This window comes from Brienomyrus brachyistius, chromosome 10 (genome assembly GCF_023856365.1).
Source record: "Brienomyrus brachyistius isolate T26 chromosome 10, BBRACH_0.4, whole genome shotgun sequence".
NCBI classification, from domain to species: Eukaryota; Metazoa; Chordata; class Actinopteri; order Osteoglossiformes; family Mormyridae; genus Brienomyrus; species Brienomyrus brachyistius.
In genome coordinates, this window is record NC_064542.1 from 25,751,695 (window position 1) to 25,765,176 (window position 13,482).

Genomic DNA, 13,482 nt, shown 5'->3' on the forward strand with positions numbered 1-13,482 from the left:
GGTAAATCAGGAGGTGCCTGTGTGTGGGTGGATGTATCGCGAGGCAGATTCCAGGGTTCTGTTGAGTCTTGTCAATGGAATCTAGCGGCGGAGCTCTCCTGACATTCCAGTGGAGGATTCCCAGGTGTCACCACGAAACTCAAGTAGTAACACTACGTCAAAACAGTCCCCGCGACCTCCTGATCAACATCCACTTTAAATGTTTAAGTTCAACACAAGCCATATGTGTATTCTCCATAAAAGAAAATAACATGTATGATTCCATATCCATAAGTAATAAAACACGATAAAAGCATACAGCTATAACGTACTTCATTGTGAAACGGAAGCAAAACCTAGAGACACTATTCGTTCTGTGGATGGAGCGCCATATCCGCCCACCCAGTTTGCATAAGTAAGCCGCGGACTTCCTTCACACTTGCACACCCGAGGCTGTAGGTGGCGCTGCGAAATAATCTGATGCGACGTCCAGAGAGTTTCTCCGTTTGAATGACGAGGCGGTTCGGCAAAAGGGGGACCTACTGCAGCTATGTTTGTTTAGATATCTGTATTATGTATTTGCCTTCTCCTCCACTGACTGTAAGCAGTTTATAACGTTTGCATGTGTTCGAATTAGCTAACGTCATGAAAATAATTCTTATCTATGGTATCGGGAACTAGTTATTTGTTTTTAATGTTGCCCACCTTGATGTATATATTGGTGATTCTGCAGTACGCATATGATACCATCGGTTACAGTCATTGTAGTATTTCTTTGAATCTTCCAGCATGTAGAGTGATGCTATCGTCCGAGCCGGTCCGCCTGGGTCGGAGGCGCAGATTATCCCCGTGTCCAAACCCCCTTTTCCTGCGCTGGTTGACCGAGCTGAGGGACCAAGCCCGAGAAAGGGGGCTGAAAACGCAGCACGTCTACCAGAAGGTCGGTCAGCCGTGCCGAGATACCCTGTTTGCACAAGCTGCGGCCCAGGATTACAAAAGCAGGTGGTAGTTAGCGGTTAGTGTTTCAGCCGGTAACTGCTAGGTGTAAATCTGGCGGAGATGCTCCTGCATTATTGAGAAAGATGTCAGTAATTACCACTTCTCTCTGTGTAAGGCGGTTACCTGTAAAGAACTGTACGTTAGTAACCGTGATTTTAACGTGGTTTTAAAACTCATCCACAGATCTTGGGGGTGGAACAAAACAATGTTTTATAGAGAGATTAAATGTGGTGCATATCATTTAAGATGACAGAAGATCTCTTACACATCATTGATGTATCATCAGCAGTGACATGTCAGATATAGAGGTGCTGATAAATAGTAATGAGAGCCAACTGGACAATGACTAATGTGCCATTATTTTTCAAATGTAAATGTAAATCTCGACACCAAGGCCATCTGCTCTTTGAAGAAGTACCCTCTTCCTCTAAGAAACGGCAGAGAGGCCAAGATCCTGCAGAACTTTGGCGACGGGATTTGCAAACTCCTGGATGATCGGCTACAGAAGCACTACAAGGAGCACGGTGAGAGAGGGGGGAACGTGGGGGGGAGTGAAGGTGCGCTGAGGCAGGGCAGCTTGTGGGCTGGAGCCACAAAGCTCTGTTGATTGGAGGGGGAAATCCAGGCGCAGGGAGTGGTCAAGCTCTGTGATGCAAAGCAAGCCGTGCCGGCAGGCCATTGGAGAACTGAAACTGTAAATCTGGGTTGTGAAGGCCTGTCGTTAATCCCCACGCAAAACAAATCCTGCCCCACGAGTGACTAAATGTGTGAGCTGTATTTATCTGCAGTATTTTTCCGCTCATCATTGCTGGCTCTCTGCAGGTGCTGATGCCCCTATCCACTCCCAGTCCAGGCGTGGTACTCCGCGGCGCAGGCATAGTTGCAACATGGCTTCTTCCGCAATTCCCTCTGAAACCTCCAGAAAGTCCACAGGGAAGAAGGTTGGAAGTATTATATAGTGGAACAGTTCCTCTTCTCAGAATGAGGCTGTGACATGTACTGTTGGTTGGCACCGCAACTTTTGTTGGTGTGATCGAAAAGCCTTGTAAAATCACATGCCAGATTGATCACGGCTGTAACTGCAAGCTCCTCAGTTGTGCATTGAAGGGTCAAATGCCAGTCAAAGCCAATATGGCGTCCTAGGTGAGCTTCGGTATTTTCTCTTGGACTGTGCGAAACCTCTGTTTGCGAAGTAGGCGTCCCCCCAGCAGATGGCGCTCTAGGCAACTGTTTGTTGCCAACTGGTGTGACTAGGAGATGATTTTCTTACACTGCCTTTAAACATACAATTGGTAACATTTCAGAATGATATTATTCCATCAGGCAAAAGCAGTATGAAATTAATGATGATGTAAACGTCCCCCCCAGGGCTGCAGGGCCCCAAAGCGACTCATGGGTGATGGAGGGATCGAGAAAGGAGGCAGGAAGAGGAGAGAGTACGTACCACAGAAACGCTCCGGCGGCTACGCTGTCCTCCTCGCCCTCTACAGGCACTGTCAGGTACTGCCACCGCACTGGGCCACATAGCTGCCCTTTTCTCTATCCTTCCGAGTGAGTCGTCGTCAGAGGTTTCATCCTTATGACGACGACTGACTCCTGATTGGTCCTAAGCGGCTTCGCGTTCCTTGTGGCTGCAGATCCCTGGAAGCAAAGGCTATCTGTCCAAACTGGAACTGCAGAGAGAAGCTCAGACGCTGTGTGACGCGTCCTTCACTGCGGTGAGTCTGAAAGCCAGGCAATCTTACCAGCTCGTTAGCTGTCCTAATTAAGACGCCTAATACTAACTGGCATATGAACTATTAGTAATATAAAAAGTAAGCATTTTGTGATGTACTATATATACAAATTGATCCAGTTGGCCACATTGTCCATGATGTCTGTGACAGTATATTTAGCTAAACACAGTTGTTACCTTCACACCTCCCCTTTGCAGCCCAGCTTGGGCAGTAAGTACACGGCCTGGTCATCGGTGAGCACACTCTTACAGAGGGACCTTCTGCTCAAGACTCATAATCCAGCCAGGTGGGAATTTGGCAGCTTCTTAAAGGAATGAGCTGTAAACAAACTAATTCTGCATCTGGGATGCAGCTGATTTTAGATGTTTGTCTGGTAGGATGGGTCTTTTCCTCTTGGTTGTCCAGCACCCTTAATGCCTGAACAGCCATTTCTCATGCCGATGAATGTCAGCCTCCTCTTACCTCCAAGCAGACGTACTTCGGCGTTTGCAGTCCTGTCGTTTGCACTAATGTGCTGTTAGTGTTAATAGCGGCAGTGAATCGAAGACCCTTAAATAAAAAGCCGTAATGTTCCTAATAGAGTGGCTGCTTTGTCATGAAATCGTAAAGCTGATAAGTTTTCGAACGCGGCTTGCATTTCGTAAGATATCGGATAAATAGATGGATTTTATTGGTGATTATATGTTCATATTTCCACTGTTTAACAACTGTATAAAGCAATATTTTTTTATACGTAAACCCAAGTGAAACAATTTAAAGAAAAAAAATGTGGTTTTTATTTGAAATGAAATGTGTATGTTCAGTTGAAGCACCTTGCCAATCCAGTCATGACACAGGTATTCCACCATATGTTGACCGTAAATAATCTCAACTATACCCAATTGCAATACTTCGGTATTTCTGTTAAAGCGAGGCGCTTCTTTTATTAGCGAGGTAGGACTGAGATTAATCTATCATACCCAATACTTAAATCATTGAGCACAAAAATATGAGATATGCACGACTGTGTTATGAGTTTTACAGCTTTTTGGGGGCGTCGGCAGCCATATAGCCGCAAACATTTAATGACTTCCATTGTTTTCTCGATAGTTACACAGTATGCTAATGCAGTGGCCTGTTAGCAGAAACGAAGGATGTGATACGCCGAAGTATGTCACTGCTGGCGGGTAAAGGAGATGGAACAACAACCGCCAGGGGTTCGACTGTTAATCACGGTGTGTTCCCATGGCTGATCTGCTGCCTCTGCACACAGGTACTCGCTGACAGAGGTAGGCATGGCTTTGGCACAGCGACTGGAGTCCAGCGAGAAGGAGGAGGAGGAGCAGCAGACATCTGGAGATCAGGAAGACGCGTCCCTGGGCCCAGCAGCCACTATAGACTTGACAGAGGATGAGCAGGAAGAGAAGGATGCCTGGTATATAAAATAAATGGGGGATCAGGTCATTCTGACACTGACATCTGATAAAATTCTCTGTCTGTATGGTTTTTTTTAATGATAAAGTCAAAATCTGTCCCTTTTTGAGCAGTACCACACACAGACCGGAACCTCTTGTAACTGTGCCCCAGAAGCAAAGCGTGGAGGTTGGGATGAGTATCTCAGGAAAACCCCAGGCTGCAGGCCTTGACATGAGAGCGGCTGACATCCTTCTGCCAGGCAGCTATGACATCGTACTATGTGTGGACTTCATTGAGACAACAGGGTGAGCAGATAGCCTTACTTGGATACTGAATGTATAAACTCCATCGCTGTGTTTTGGTTTATTATTTTTTCCGCATATAAACCATGGTCTCCCCCCATACCTGCAGTCCTGCTCCAATTCAGTCTAGCTTACTCTGCTGATTACAGTAGATAGCTATGTGCCCTATATGTGCCAGGAAGCATTAAGGACGGAGTTTGTGTGCTGCTTCAACACACACGGTCACCTCATGGCCATTTGTCTCACTCTGGGCCTTAGAGTACCGTGCGGGAGAGTTGGGTCGGGTTGCTGACGTGCCGAGTCTCTGCAGGCGAGCCCTTGTAGACCGTCTCTTAGAGGTGCTGATACGCTTGTTAGCTGGGATGTGGAAATGAATCCCTCCTACAGTGGGAATAGGCCAGTGTCTCAGAGCTCTGTGGGTCTTACTGGGGTGTCATGGGGGTGGGGTTGGAACAACTCCAGTGGGGGGGGGGGCTAAAAGATAATAAATGGATTGTTCTGGGTTGGGGGGGCCAGTATAGGCGCTTTCGCATTTTTCGCTAACCAATATGTTTTTGTCTAATATTATCAGTGTTGGCAGTGAAACTTCCCAGCACTTACAAGCAAGATAATGTTATAGTTTTTATTCTATGAAAAAGATCAGATGTCCTGTTTTGATTGTGATCAATCCCTCCAGTAACTAACAAAATGGCTTGTTTGTGCTCCGTTGTTTTCATGTGGCGATGTAGTTTCATATGGAGTTATGTGTGAAGTTTAACCTACGAGCTTTTGTGTCTCCCGTGCTTACTGAGCATAAACATCCCAGTTCCCGTTGTGTGGCGACACACAAAAGTGGCTAGGAGTCACAAAAGTTCCTAGTTGACGCAGCTCAGGAACTTGTAAACCAGGACCAGGTTCTGGAACTTCGATGCCCCTGGCCTGATATAATCAGATCTGTCCTGGACCGTGTGTTTTTGGCAAATCACTGGTGAAATTGTCTAGCTGGGCCTCTTCCTGTTGCAGAGGCTGTGCTGCACGTAAACAGGAGCTGGTCCGGGAACTTCAGAGGAACGGTGTCACCTTCGACATCAGGAAGCTGAACGTGGGGGACTTCCTGTGGGTGGCCAAAGAGAAAGTAACCCCTGTACCAGGTGAAGGCAGTCCCCCCCCCCCCCCCCCCACCCCTTACCTGGGGGGCATTTCCCTCAGTCGCTGTGATGTCGGCTTGGGACATCACTGATTATAGATAAGAACTTGACCCTTATAAAGTTGAGTCATTTCTTTTCTACATTGATGCCATTTTAAGAATATCTATAAAGCTTCCTAGTCTACCGTATATACTGTTCAGTTGTGGTAAAAGTAATTTCCCAAAACAGGTATTGCTAGGAAACTTAAACACAAACCCCAAGTGTTGCTATTATTGACTTGATTTCAGTGCTGCCCTTCGTTCAATAAACACCTCAGTCATGCCTCTTTAAATTTATACTGGCCAGGTGACCAGCCCTTTGTAATTCTCTCCAGGTCCAGCGTGAGGGACCAGTACCCCTGTGACTGTCCTGTTTATCCCCAGTTGATCCTTTGTAAACCATGAGTGTGGTTTCTTATTGGATTAAATAAGTTTGTAGCTGCCTGTGAGATTGTCGTCCTGCCCCTCCTCCAGGTCACCTGCGCCCACCCCCTGCCAGAGAGCTGGTCCTCGATTACGTGATTGAGCGGAAGCGGATCGACGACCTGTGTGGCAGCATCATCGACGGGCGTTTTAGGGAGCAGAAGGTAGCGCGTTTTGGGGGCTGGTGCAGTATGGATAGGAACAGCACCATGTACTGTAGCGTTCACCGTCTTTTGCCTGCAGTTCCGGCTTAAGAGGTGCGGCCTGCGGCGCCCTGTATACCTGGTGGAGGAGTGCGGATCTGCGGGCACTCACCTGAGCTTACCGGAGAGCACGCTGCAGCAGGCCGTCGTAAACACACAGGTGTGGGACTCCGCGCAGATGACAGCGCTCACATTAGCAGATGACAGCGCTCACATTAGCAGATGACAGCGCTCACATTAGCAGATGACAGCGCTCACATTGTCTACACCAGTGTTTCCCAACCCAGCCCTTGGGGATGCCCTGACAGTCCATTTCTTTGCTCCCGCCGAGGTCCCTACTGGAGCGTAAATGTGGTCTTTCTGGCAGGGAGCGAAAATGTGTACTGTGGAACCCTGAGAATCAAGTTGGGACACACTAATCTATACACTTCTCTTCACAAATGCAATCTGTTCAGTCTTACACATTGCTTTCTAGCAGTATTACTCAATGCCTTTGAAAGAAGATTCACTGAACATGTTTAAAATTTTCTACATTTTTATGAAGGGTGATGTTGAGATTTTAAAGATATACAGGCAACTTATAAACCATGGGTAGAAAATGGGTAGAAATTGCGAATAAGCATATTATAGTGCTTGGCAGATTGAGGCATCGTACTGATAGAGCACAAAGCTGCTCGTTTTATGTAGCCATTTAAACGACACTCCGAAAACACGCCAGGGAAACGAGGGAAGGTTGCACAGTAGGTGGTAAGGCACACACACACGGCGAGTAACTACACAGCAGTTAGAGACGCGTCAAGATTACACATACAACACAGGTCCGGGTACATGAGACAACCAGGATCATAACAGGTGTTTACACTGAAATACAGACACCTATTTATACAGAGACATGCACAGGGCTATTAACACGGCTTGTGACTATGCCAGGATTCGTAAATGGGCTCTGCTACGTCGAACGGAGCAGCCCCTGCTTGCTGCCTCTAACCGTTGCAGTCATCGCTGGGGGTGCCCTTGAAGGTGGCTGGTTGGAGTCTGCAGTAATGGCCGCCTTCCTCACTCGGCAATGTCATCGTCTTAGACGAGGCTCTAGCGGACTGGCCAAAGCGGTTTGAGGTGGGCACACTGCACACCTCCCTCTCTGTGCTGCTGCTATCTTGTCCGTTGAGAAGTTCGGAGTGGGCATCCAGACAAAGGCGTACCCATTGCCTTCTCTTGCTGCAGTACCTACAGACGAGTTTCTCCTTCCGGGCCAGCCTCGCTGCAAAACCGCCGCTTCTCCTGATCCGCTGCCCCACAGCTGCCTTCGCATTAGCAAGGCTGGAGTAGACATATTGCGCCATGTTGAGGATCGCGCGCTCTAACAGAACCAGTTAGGCCGCATCTGGCATTTCGCTTCTGACGTCAGTGTAGCTCTGCGCCGACCCAGGCATCGCAGCAGCGGAGAGAAGAGGAGGGCAGGACGGTTTTGCACGAAGCCAGTTTTTCATGCAGGCCTTAAGCGGACCACACACAAGCAACGACGACACTCCGGTAGCATGCCATGGAAACGCAGGACGGTTACACATTAGGTGGTAAGGCGCACACACACGGTGGGTAATTAGACAGCAGTTAGAGACACGTCAAGATTACACATACAACACGGGTAAGGGTACACACAACATCCGGGAGCACAGTAGCTGTTTACACCAAAACACAGATGGCTATTTTTAACAAGACGTACGTAGGGCTGTTCACATGGTTCATGAGCATGCTGGGATACACGAATGGGCTCTACTGACCGGGGCATCTCATTGGCACTGCAATGTTTGTTCTCGCTCTGTGTGTGGGTCTGCTGCATCGGAAACATTGTGCGCCTTCTAGTGTTGTGGCGTGACATAGAACAAAGAACACTCGTTTAAAGTATCCAGCGAATTGTTCTCGCGGATGTGTGCGTCTGTCGTTTTTGTCCGAATATCGTTTGAAGCATAGGGCCACCTTTATGTGCAGAGGGTCCCCACGATATAATTCGCTGAGTTGATCTTGTCGCCAAGATTTCAAAACGCTGCAGTATTTCTGCTGCTGTAATACCAGCCAAGCCTAATACTCAGTTACCTTCTTTGAAGGGATCTGGGATTCATTTTCATTTCTTCCTTAACTAACAAAATTAGCCCTTGTGCCGCATCAGCACTGTCTACAAACTGTAAACGTCTTCTTGCTTGTGAAGTTGTGACCCCGCTGGCATCCTCAGTGACCTGGCAGATGTAATGATGTAATGGGTTCTCAGATGATGCCAGAGTATCAGAGTGTGTCTCTGTCAGGTGGTGGACGGCTTCTTCGTGAAGAGGGTGCAGGACGTGAGGGAATCGGCCGTTTACCTCACCATCATGACGAGGTACCTGCAGAAGCTCTACCGAGTGAGTTTCAGAATTCGGTCTGCACACACATCGAAGTAGGCTCCACTCGAACCTTAAACACTGGTACAGTGTTTTTCCACTGATATTTACTACATGTGGCCAGTCTTTCACAGATGGTTCTGTCTTACACACCTAGTGGAGTGGAGCACAAATGCTCCTTGCTTTGCTGTGGCTCAGCTTACAATATTTCAGCTTTACCGCGGCATAACATTGTACATTCATTGTACATTTTTGAGTTTGATCTATTCTTAGACTAGCGATATGCCGTACAATATTTTCGACTGATGTATTTTTTTTTTTTAAAACTTCCATGACAGTAGTTATTTACTTATCATATTGAACTTACCATGTTTTCCACTTATGGTGGGTTCATCTGAACGTAAACCCAGCATTAGTGGAGGAGCACCTGTACTGAGACACTGCCTCGCTCGGCCTGCTCAGTGCCTGGGCAGCGTCCCTCAGTGAGTGGTCTGTCATTCAGCTGTGTGTCTTTATTTCTGACACAGAACAAGACTCTAGTCTGCCGGTCGAAGGAAGAGGAAGAGGGGGCAAGTGAGCGGGTGTGTTTGGGGAAGGAGAGAGGCCTGGAGGACCCATCATGCTCTTTGCTTTCCTTTGCCGAGTTCAATGAAGGAGCTGTTAAAAATAAGGTTCGATTTTTGCTTCCTTCGCCCATGTGAGCTTGTTATCTGTAGTGTTAATGTTCTGTCCATTGTGGCATATCTCCATTTCCCATAAATCCTGAGATGCCGCTTCTGTCTGGTTAAAGGTCATTTCTGTGTGTTCTGACTAAGGAGGGCAGCGGTTAAGTGGTGTAAATTTCTCAGGTGGTTCGGCCAGTCGCGGTCATTGACCCTACCTGTGTGTGTGTGTGTGTGTGTGTGTGTGTCTCTCAGTGCCAGACAGTGAGGGAGGTGTTTGCCCGGCAGCTAATGCAGATCAGCGGGGTGTCTGGGGACAAGGCTGCAGCCATCCTGGAGCACTATGGCACTGTGAGCAGGTGAGCAAAATTCCCATCGCCTGCCGTCCTCTATGGCCAAAGGTGAAGCTCTCTAGATGAACACAGGCACTCCAAAGGCTGACTGCATGCTGATTTGATTGCCTTTTTTCATTCAATCCATTCCTCGTGTCTCTCATCCAGCACTGTGCAAAAGTCTTAGGCAGTCAAAGAAAATTATGTCTAAATGATCTTCATGTTTTCCTCCGGGTACTCCGGCTTTCCCCCACAGTCCAAAGACATGCTGAGGCTAATTGGAGTTACTAAATTGCCCGTAGATGTGCATGTGTGAGTGAATGGTGTGTGAGTGTGCCCTGCGGTGGGCTGGCCCCCCATCCTGGGTTGTTCCCTGCCTCGCGCCCATAGCTTCCGGGATAGGCTCCGGACCCCCCGCGACCCAGTAGGATAAGCGGGTTGGAAAATGGATGGATGATCTTCATGTTGGTGTAAAACTGATTATACAGCTCTGGAAAAAAATGAGACTACTCTATAGCCCTGGTTCTGCTGGCAGAAGGCTACACTGCGAGGCAGGCGGCTTCCAGGCTCATGTTTCTAAGACAGCAGTACACAAGAACAAGGTGAAGCAGGAGATACTGGGAACGACCAAAGACCAGCCAGGTAAAGGGCTGAAGCGGCTGTCTAGTGCCAGAGGTCAACTAACCCGGCAGTGCCTCATAAATTGGAGGATGACCTGAAGTGACCTTCAAATAGAATGGGAAACATTAAGTGCTGTGAAGTGCACTGCTAGGACAGTTTGTATCAGGCTCATAGAAGCAACACTGAAGCAAGCAAGCAAGACTCATTAATGAGAATCAGGGAAGAGCCAGACTGGAGTTTGCAGTAAATGTCTGTTTTACGCAGGTGCATGGCCAGAAGTTGAGAAATGAGTGAAATTGAACATTTTGCTGCAGTCTCAAATTTTTTTTTTCCCCAGAGCTGGTTCTCTGTCAAAATGTCTGCTTAGCCATTTAAAAACCACTCTGACAGTCACCGATCAATATACCAATGGACCACAAGCACACCATGTTTAGCAAATCAATACCTCATCGAATTGTTTAACTAGTTAAAGTTAATTAAGAGCTGGAGGTGAAATTTTAACAAGTAAATGCAGTGGTTGTGGTGCCATAGAGTAGAAGTTTGGGAACCACAGTGAAGGTATAACCGTCCAACAAGGTGTTTTTATCTGAGCAAATGTGAATTTACTACCCAGGTATATAGCCTGAAATATTTCCTTTACCTGCTGAAGACCTTTGCACAGTACGGTGTCGTTCATACCTGCTTAGCATTGCTTTGGTTTCAGTTTCGGTTAGCCAGATGTCTGAAGTATATAAAGTTATTTTTCTGATTAACATCAGTCCTGGTTGAATAAAATCTCTCTTGCCGTTTTCCTGTGATTCATTTGTTTTGTGGTCTGCCGTGTTAATTGAGAGTCGTCATTGACGTAGTTTTATATGGGGAGGTGGAGAAGTTCAGTGTCAGCCACTTGGTGGTGCAGAAAAGCCGAATTGTCCCACATCACTCAAACATCTGTGTGTGTGGGTTTGTATTTACCACAGTGTGGTAAATATTATTTTTTAGCTTTTTTATGTCCCCACAATATAAACCTCAATTTTATAAAAAAAAAAAAAAAAATCTGTGACTGCAATCAAAAAACTAGAAATGCCTAAAGTTTTGTATTTTGCTTACTTATGGTTGTCAGGGCTGGGTGGGGGGTTAAGGATTGTTGGGATTAGGGGTTTTCCCATAGAAATGAAAGGCGAGTCCCCACTTATATGTGAATACAAACGTGTGTGTGTGTGTGTGTGTGTGTGTGTGGTGCAGTTTGTTTTTGCTAGTAAAATTTGTTATAAATGTGTAAATTACCTGGCAAATATTATGCCTCTACTAGGCCTCCCAAAAAACATTTTTGGCAACATCTTTTTACATAAGCATACAGTGTGTGTATTTAATAAAGCTGATCTGCTTAGCAGACTGATGATAGGCTGCTATAGCTGATGATAGACTCCAGATTCCCGGCCTGACAGGTGCCCTTCTGTGGGATAAATTGCTACCTAAACCTCTACAGGTTGTACACAGAAAATAACCTGAGGTCTATTTTGCTGAAAATGAATTCTTCTGCAAAAAGCATGGTGATTGACCCTCCCGTAACTTGAACAGGAGACGACATTGACAGAAATGTCCTATTGCTCTCGTCACTCCTGATCTACCTGTGTGTTGGGGGGGGGGGGAAGTGATCAGATGATAATCATATTAATGCATGGGAGGATTAGTGGTGAATCTGATGGGGTCTGAAACCTAATGAAATGTAAAATATCATTCACTCCAGACAATATATTTTGGCAAAATAAAAGCATATTGAATATATCTTTAACGTATATTTACAGTCTTATACACCTTTACTGGTGTTTGAGCCCTTCAGGAAGCAGGTCCAAGACCCTTAGATCTTATAATTAACAAATTTAATTTCGGATGTGCCTCGTAGACGTTAGCTTGTGAGTAGGAAAGGCTTACAGATGTCATGTTATCTGGGGGGTCTCTGGATATAATGCCATGCACCGTAAATGCGTTTTCCAATCGGTGACACATTAAGCCTCTTGACGTGTGACTTTCACCTGCTGTAGTTTACATGCCTGTTTATATGCAGCCTCCTGAAACACGCGTGCTTTTCTGTAGACATGTACTGGTCATCTGCATCATATATGTATTTAAAATAGCCTGCGGACAAACTAGCTAAAACTGCCCTTCTGAGTTGCTTTTAAAATGAATTCCTACATTATTTTTTTAACATGGTTCTTGCCAAAAGAAATACTGTCAAAGAGTACCAATTTGTACCTGTCAACAGGGCTGTATCCTCAAGGGTTTGCCAATTATACCTTAGCAGTAGGTAAATGTACATCTTAAGGTACAGAAATTGACTTTGAGGGACATACTTGTACCATTGGCAGTACATTACTGTTGTTTGTACCTTTTTTCGGACAAGGTAGGAGATGAAATTTAAGTAGTGATTGCAACTGCCGGCTTTAGAAAGCAGGTGCTTTTAAATTTAGCCGTTAATAAAACAGTGCAATTAAAATATAATTTACAGGTATATTGGAGACTCTGCACAAAATATGGGTGCTTCTAGTGCTTTTTCAAGCTGGTTACCGTCAACACGGACTCTCCAGAGATTGTGTTCCAGCGTGCATTAATCTGTCGGAGAAGCTGCTCTCAGCTGGAGAAACTCTTTGAGCAAGATGTCTGTCGCTCATAAAGTCACATGGACCAAGTAAATGGCACCTTTTATTTGACATATTTTGCTTCAAATAAAGCTTTTTAAGATTTTAAAATGGCATTCATTGTAAATACTGCAAATGGCCTATATGAGAGGCTGATTTCAGTGTTGCTTTTTAATAATAGGAGTCTTTCTCAATAGGAATAAATCCTTTACTTTATATCCTCTGTATTTTCCAGTCTGCTTCAAGCCTATGAACAGTGTTCCAGTGATGCAGATAGAGAGAAGCTCCTCTCCTCCGTAAGATACGGAAAGTTAAAAAGGTCGGTCCATATGCAAAATTTTGCCTTTACTAGTGCATCGTATCTAAACTACACACGGTTGGCTCTCCTGCATAAAGGCACAGTGGGGATTATTAGCGACCTCACATGTATGTGTAATGTTTTGGAAGCAGGTGTTTATCCGCTCGTTTCCCCCTCAGGAACATTGGACCTGCCCTGAGCCGCACCATCTACCAGCTGTACTCCGCCCCAGGAGCCCTCTCATAGTTTGGCTAATTTTGCCTTTATCTCCCTGTGATATTGTCATTTGTAGCAGTTTAATGCACCAATCATTGTAATACAAAGAATTTTTTTGTAGACGTTTTTAATAATAAAAAAAAATCTCTTAACCCTCT

General features: G+C 45.9%; 1 protein-coding gene across 6 annotated transcripts; it reads left to right on the forward strand.

The window, feature by feature from the left end:
* Positions 1-55: 55 nt before the first annotated feature.
* Positions 56-13,476, forward strand: mus81 (MUS81 structure-specific endonuclease subunit). 6 transcript variants are annotated; one of them, XR_007400514.1, is made up of 18 exons: positions 56-579; positions 768-919; positions 1,373-1,502; positions 1,801-1,919; positions 2,347-2,478; positions 2,616-2,696; positions 2,912-3,000; positions 3,967-4,128; positions 4,241-4,414; positions 5,414-5,541; positions 6,051-6,163; positions 6,243-6,362; positions 8,503-8,598; positions 9,105-9,248; positions 9,495-9,598; positions 12,681-12,860; positions 13,046-13,129; positions 13,288-13,342. XR_007400514.1 is itself a non-coding variant. In XM_049029574.1 (17 exons), exons 2-17 carry the CDS (start codon positions 779-781, stop codon positions 13,352-13,354), a joined length of 1,884 nt encoding a protein of 627 aa, XP_048885531.1. In that variant the 5' UTR covers positions 56-579; positions 748-778; the 3' UTR covers positions 13,355-13,476. The 6 variants fall into 6 exon arrangements, 5 of the variants coding, with proteins under 5 accessions (XP_048885531.1, XP_048885530.1, XP_048885534.1 ...); XM_049029574.1 differs by lacking the exon at positions 12,681-12,860 and having other exon boundaries at positions 748-919; positions 13,288-13,476; XM_049029573.1 differs by lacking the exon at positions 12,681-12,860 and having other exon boundaries at positions 13,288-13,476.
* Positions 13,477-13,482: the final 6 nt, after the last annotated feature.

What these genes read in the sequence shown, in the direction of transcription:
- mus81 (XM_049029574.1), top strand. Translation starts at nt 779, where the DNA reads ATGCTATCGTCCGAGCCGGTCCGCCTGGGTCGGAGGCGCAGATTATCC. An exon ending in AAGACTCATAATCCAGCCAG is followed by an intron (nt 3,001 to 3,966) that starts GTGGGAATTTGG and finishes CTCTGCACACAG; the next exon opens with GTACTCGCTGACAGAGGTAG. An exon ending in GGCGTTTTAGGGAGCAGAAG is followed by an intron (nt 6,164 to 6,242) that starts GTAGCGCGTTTT and finishes TTTTGCCTGCAG; the next exon opens with TTCCGGCTTAAGAGGTGCGG.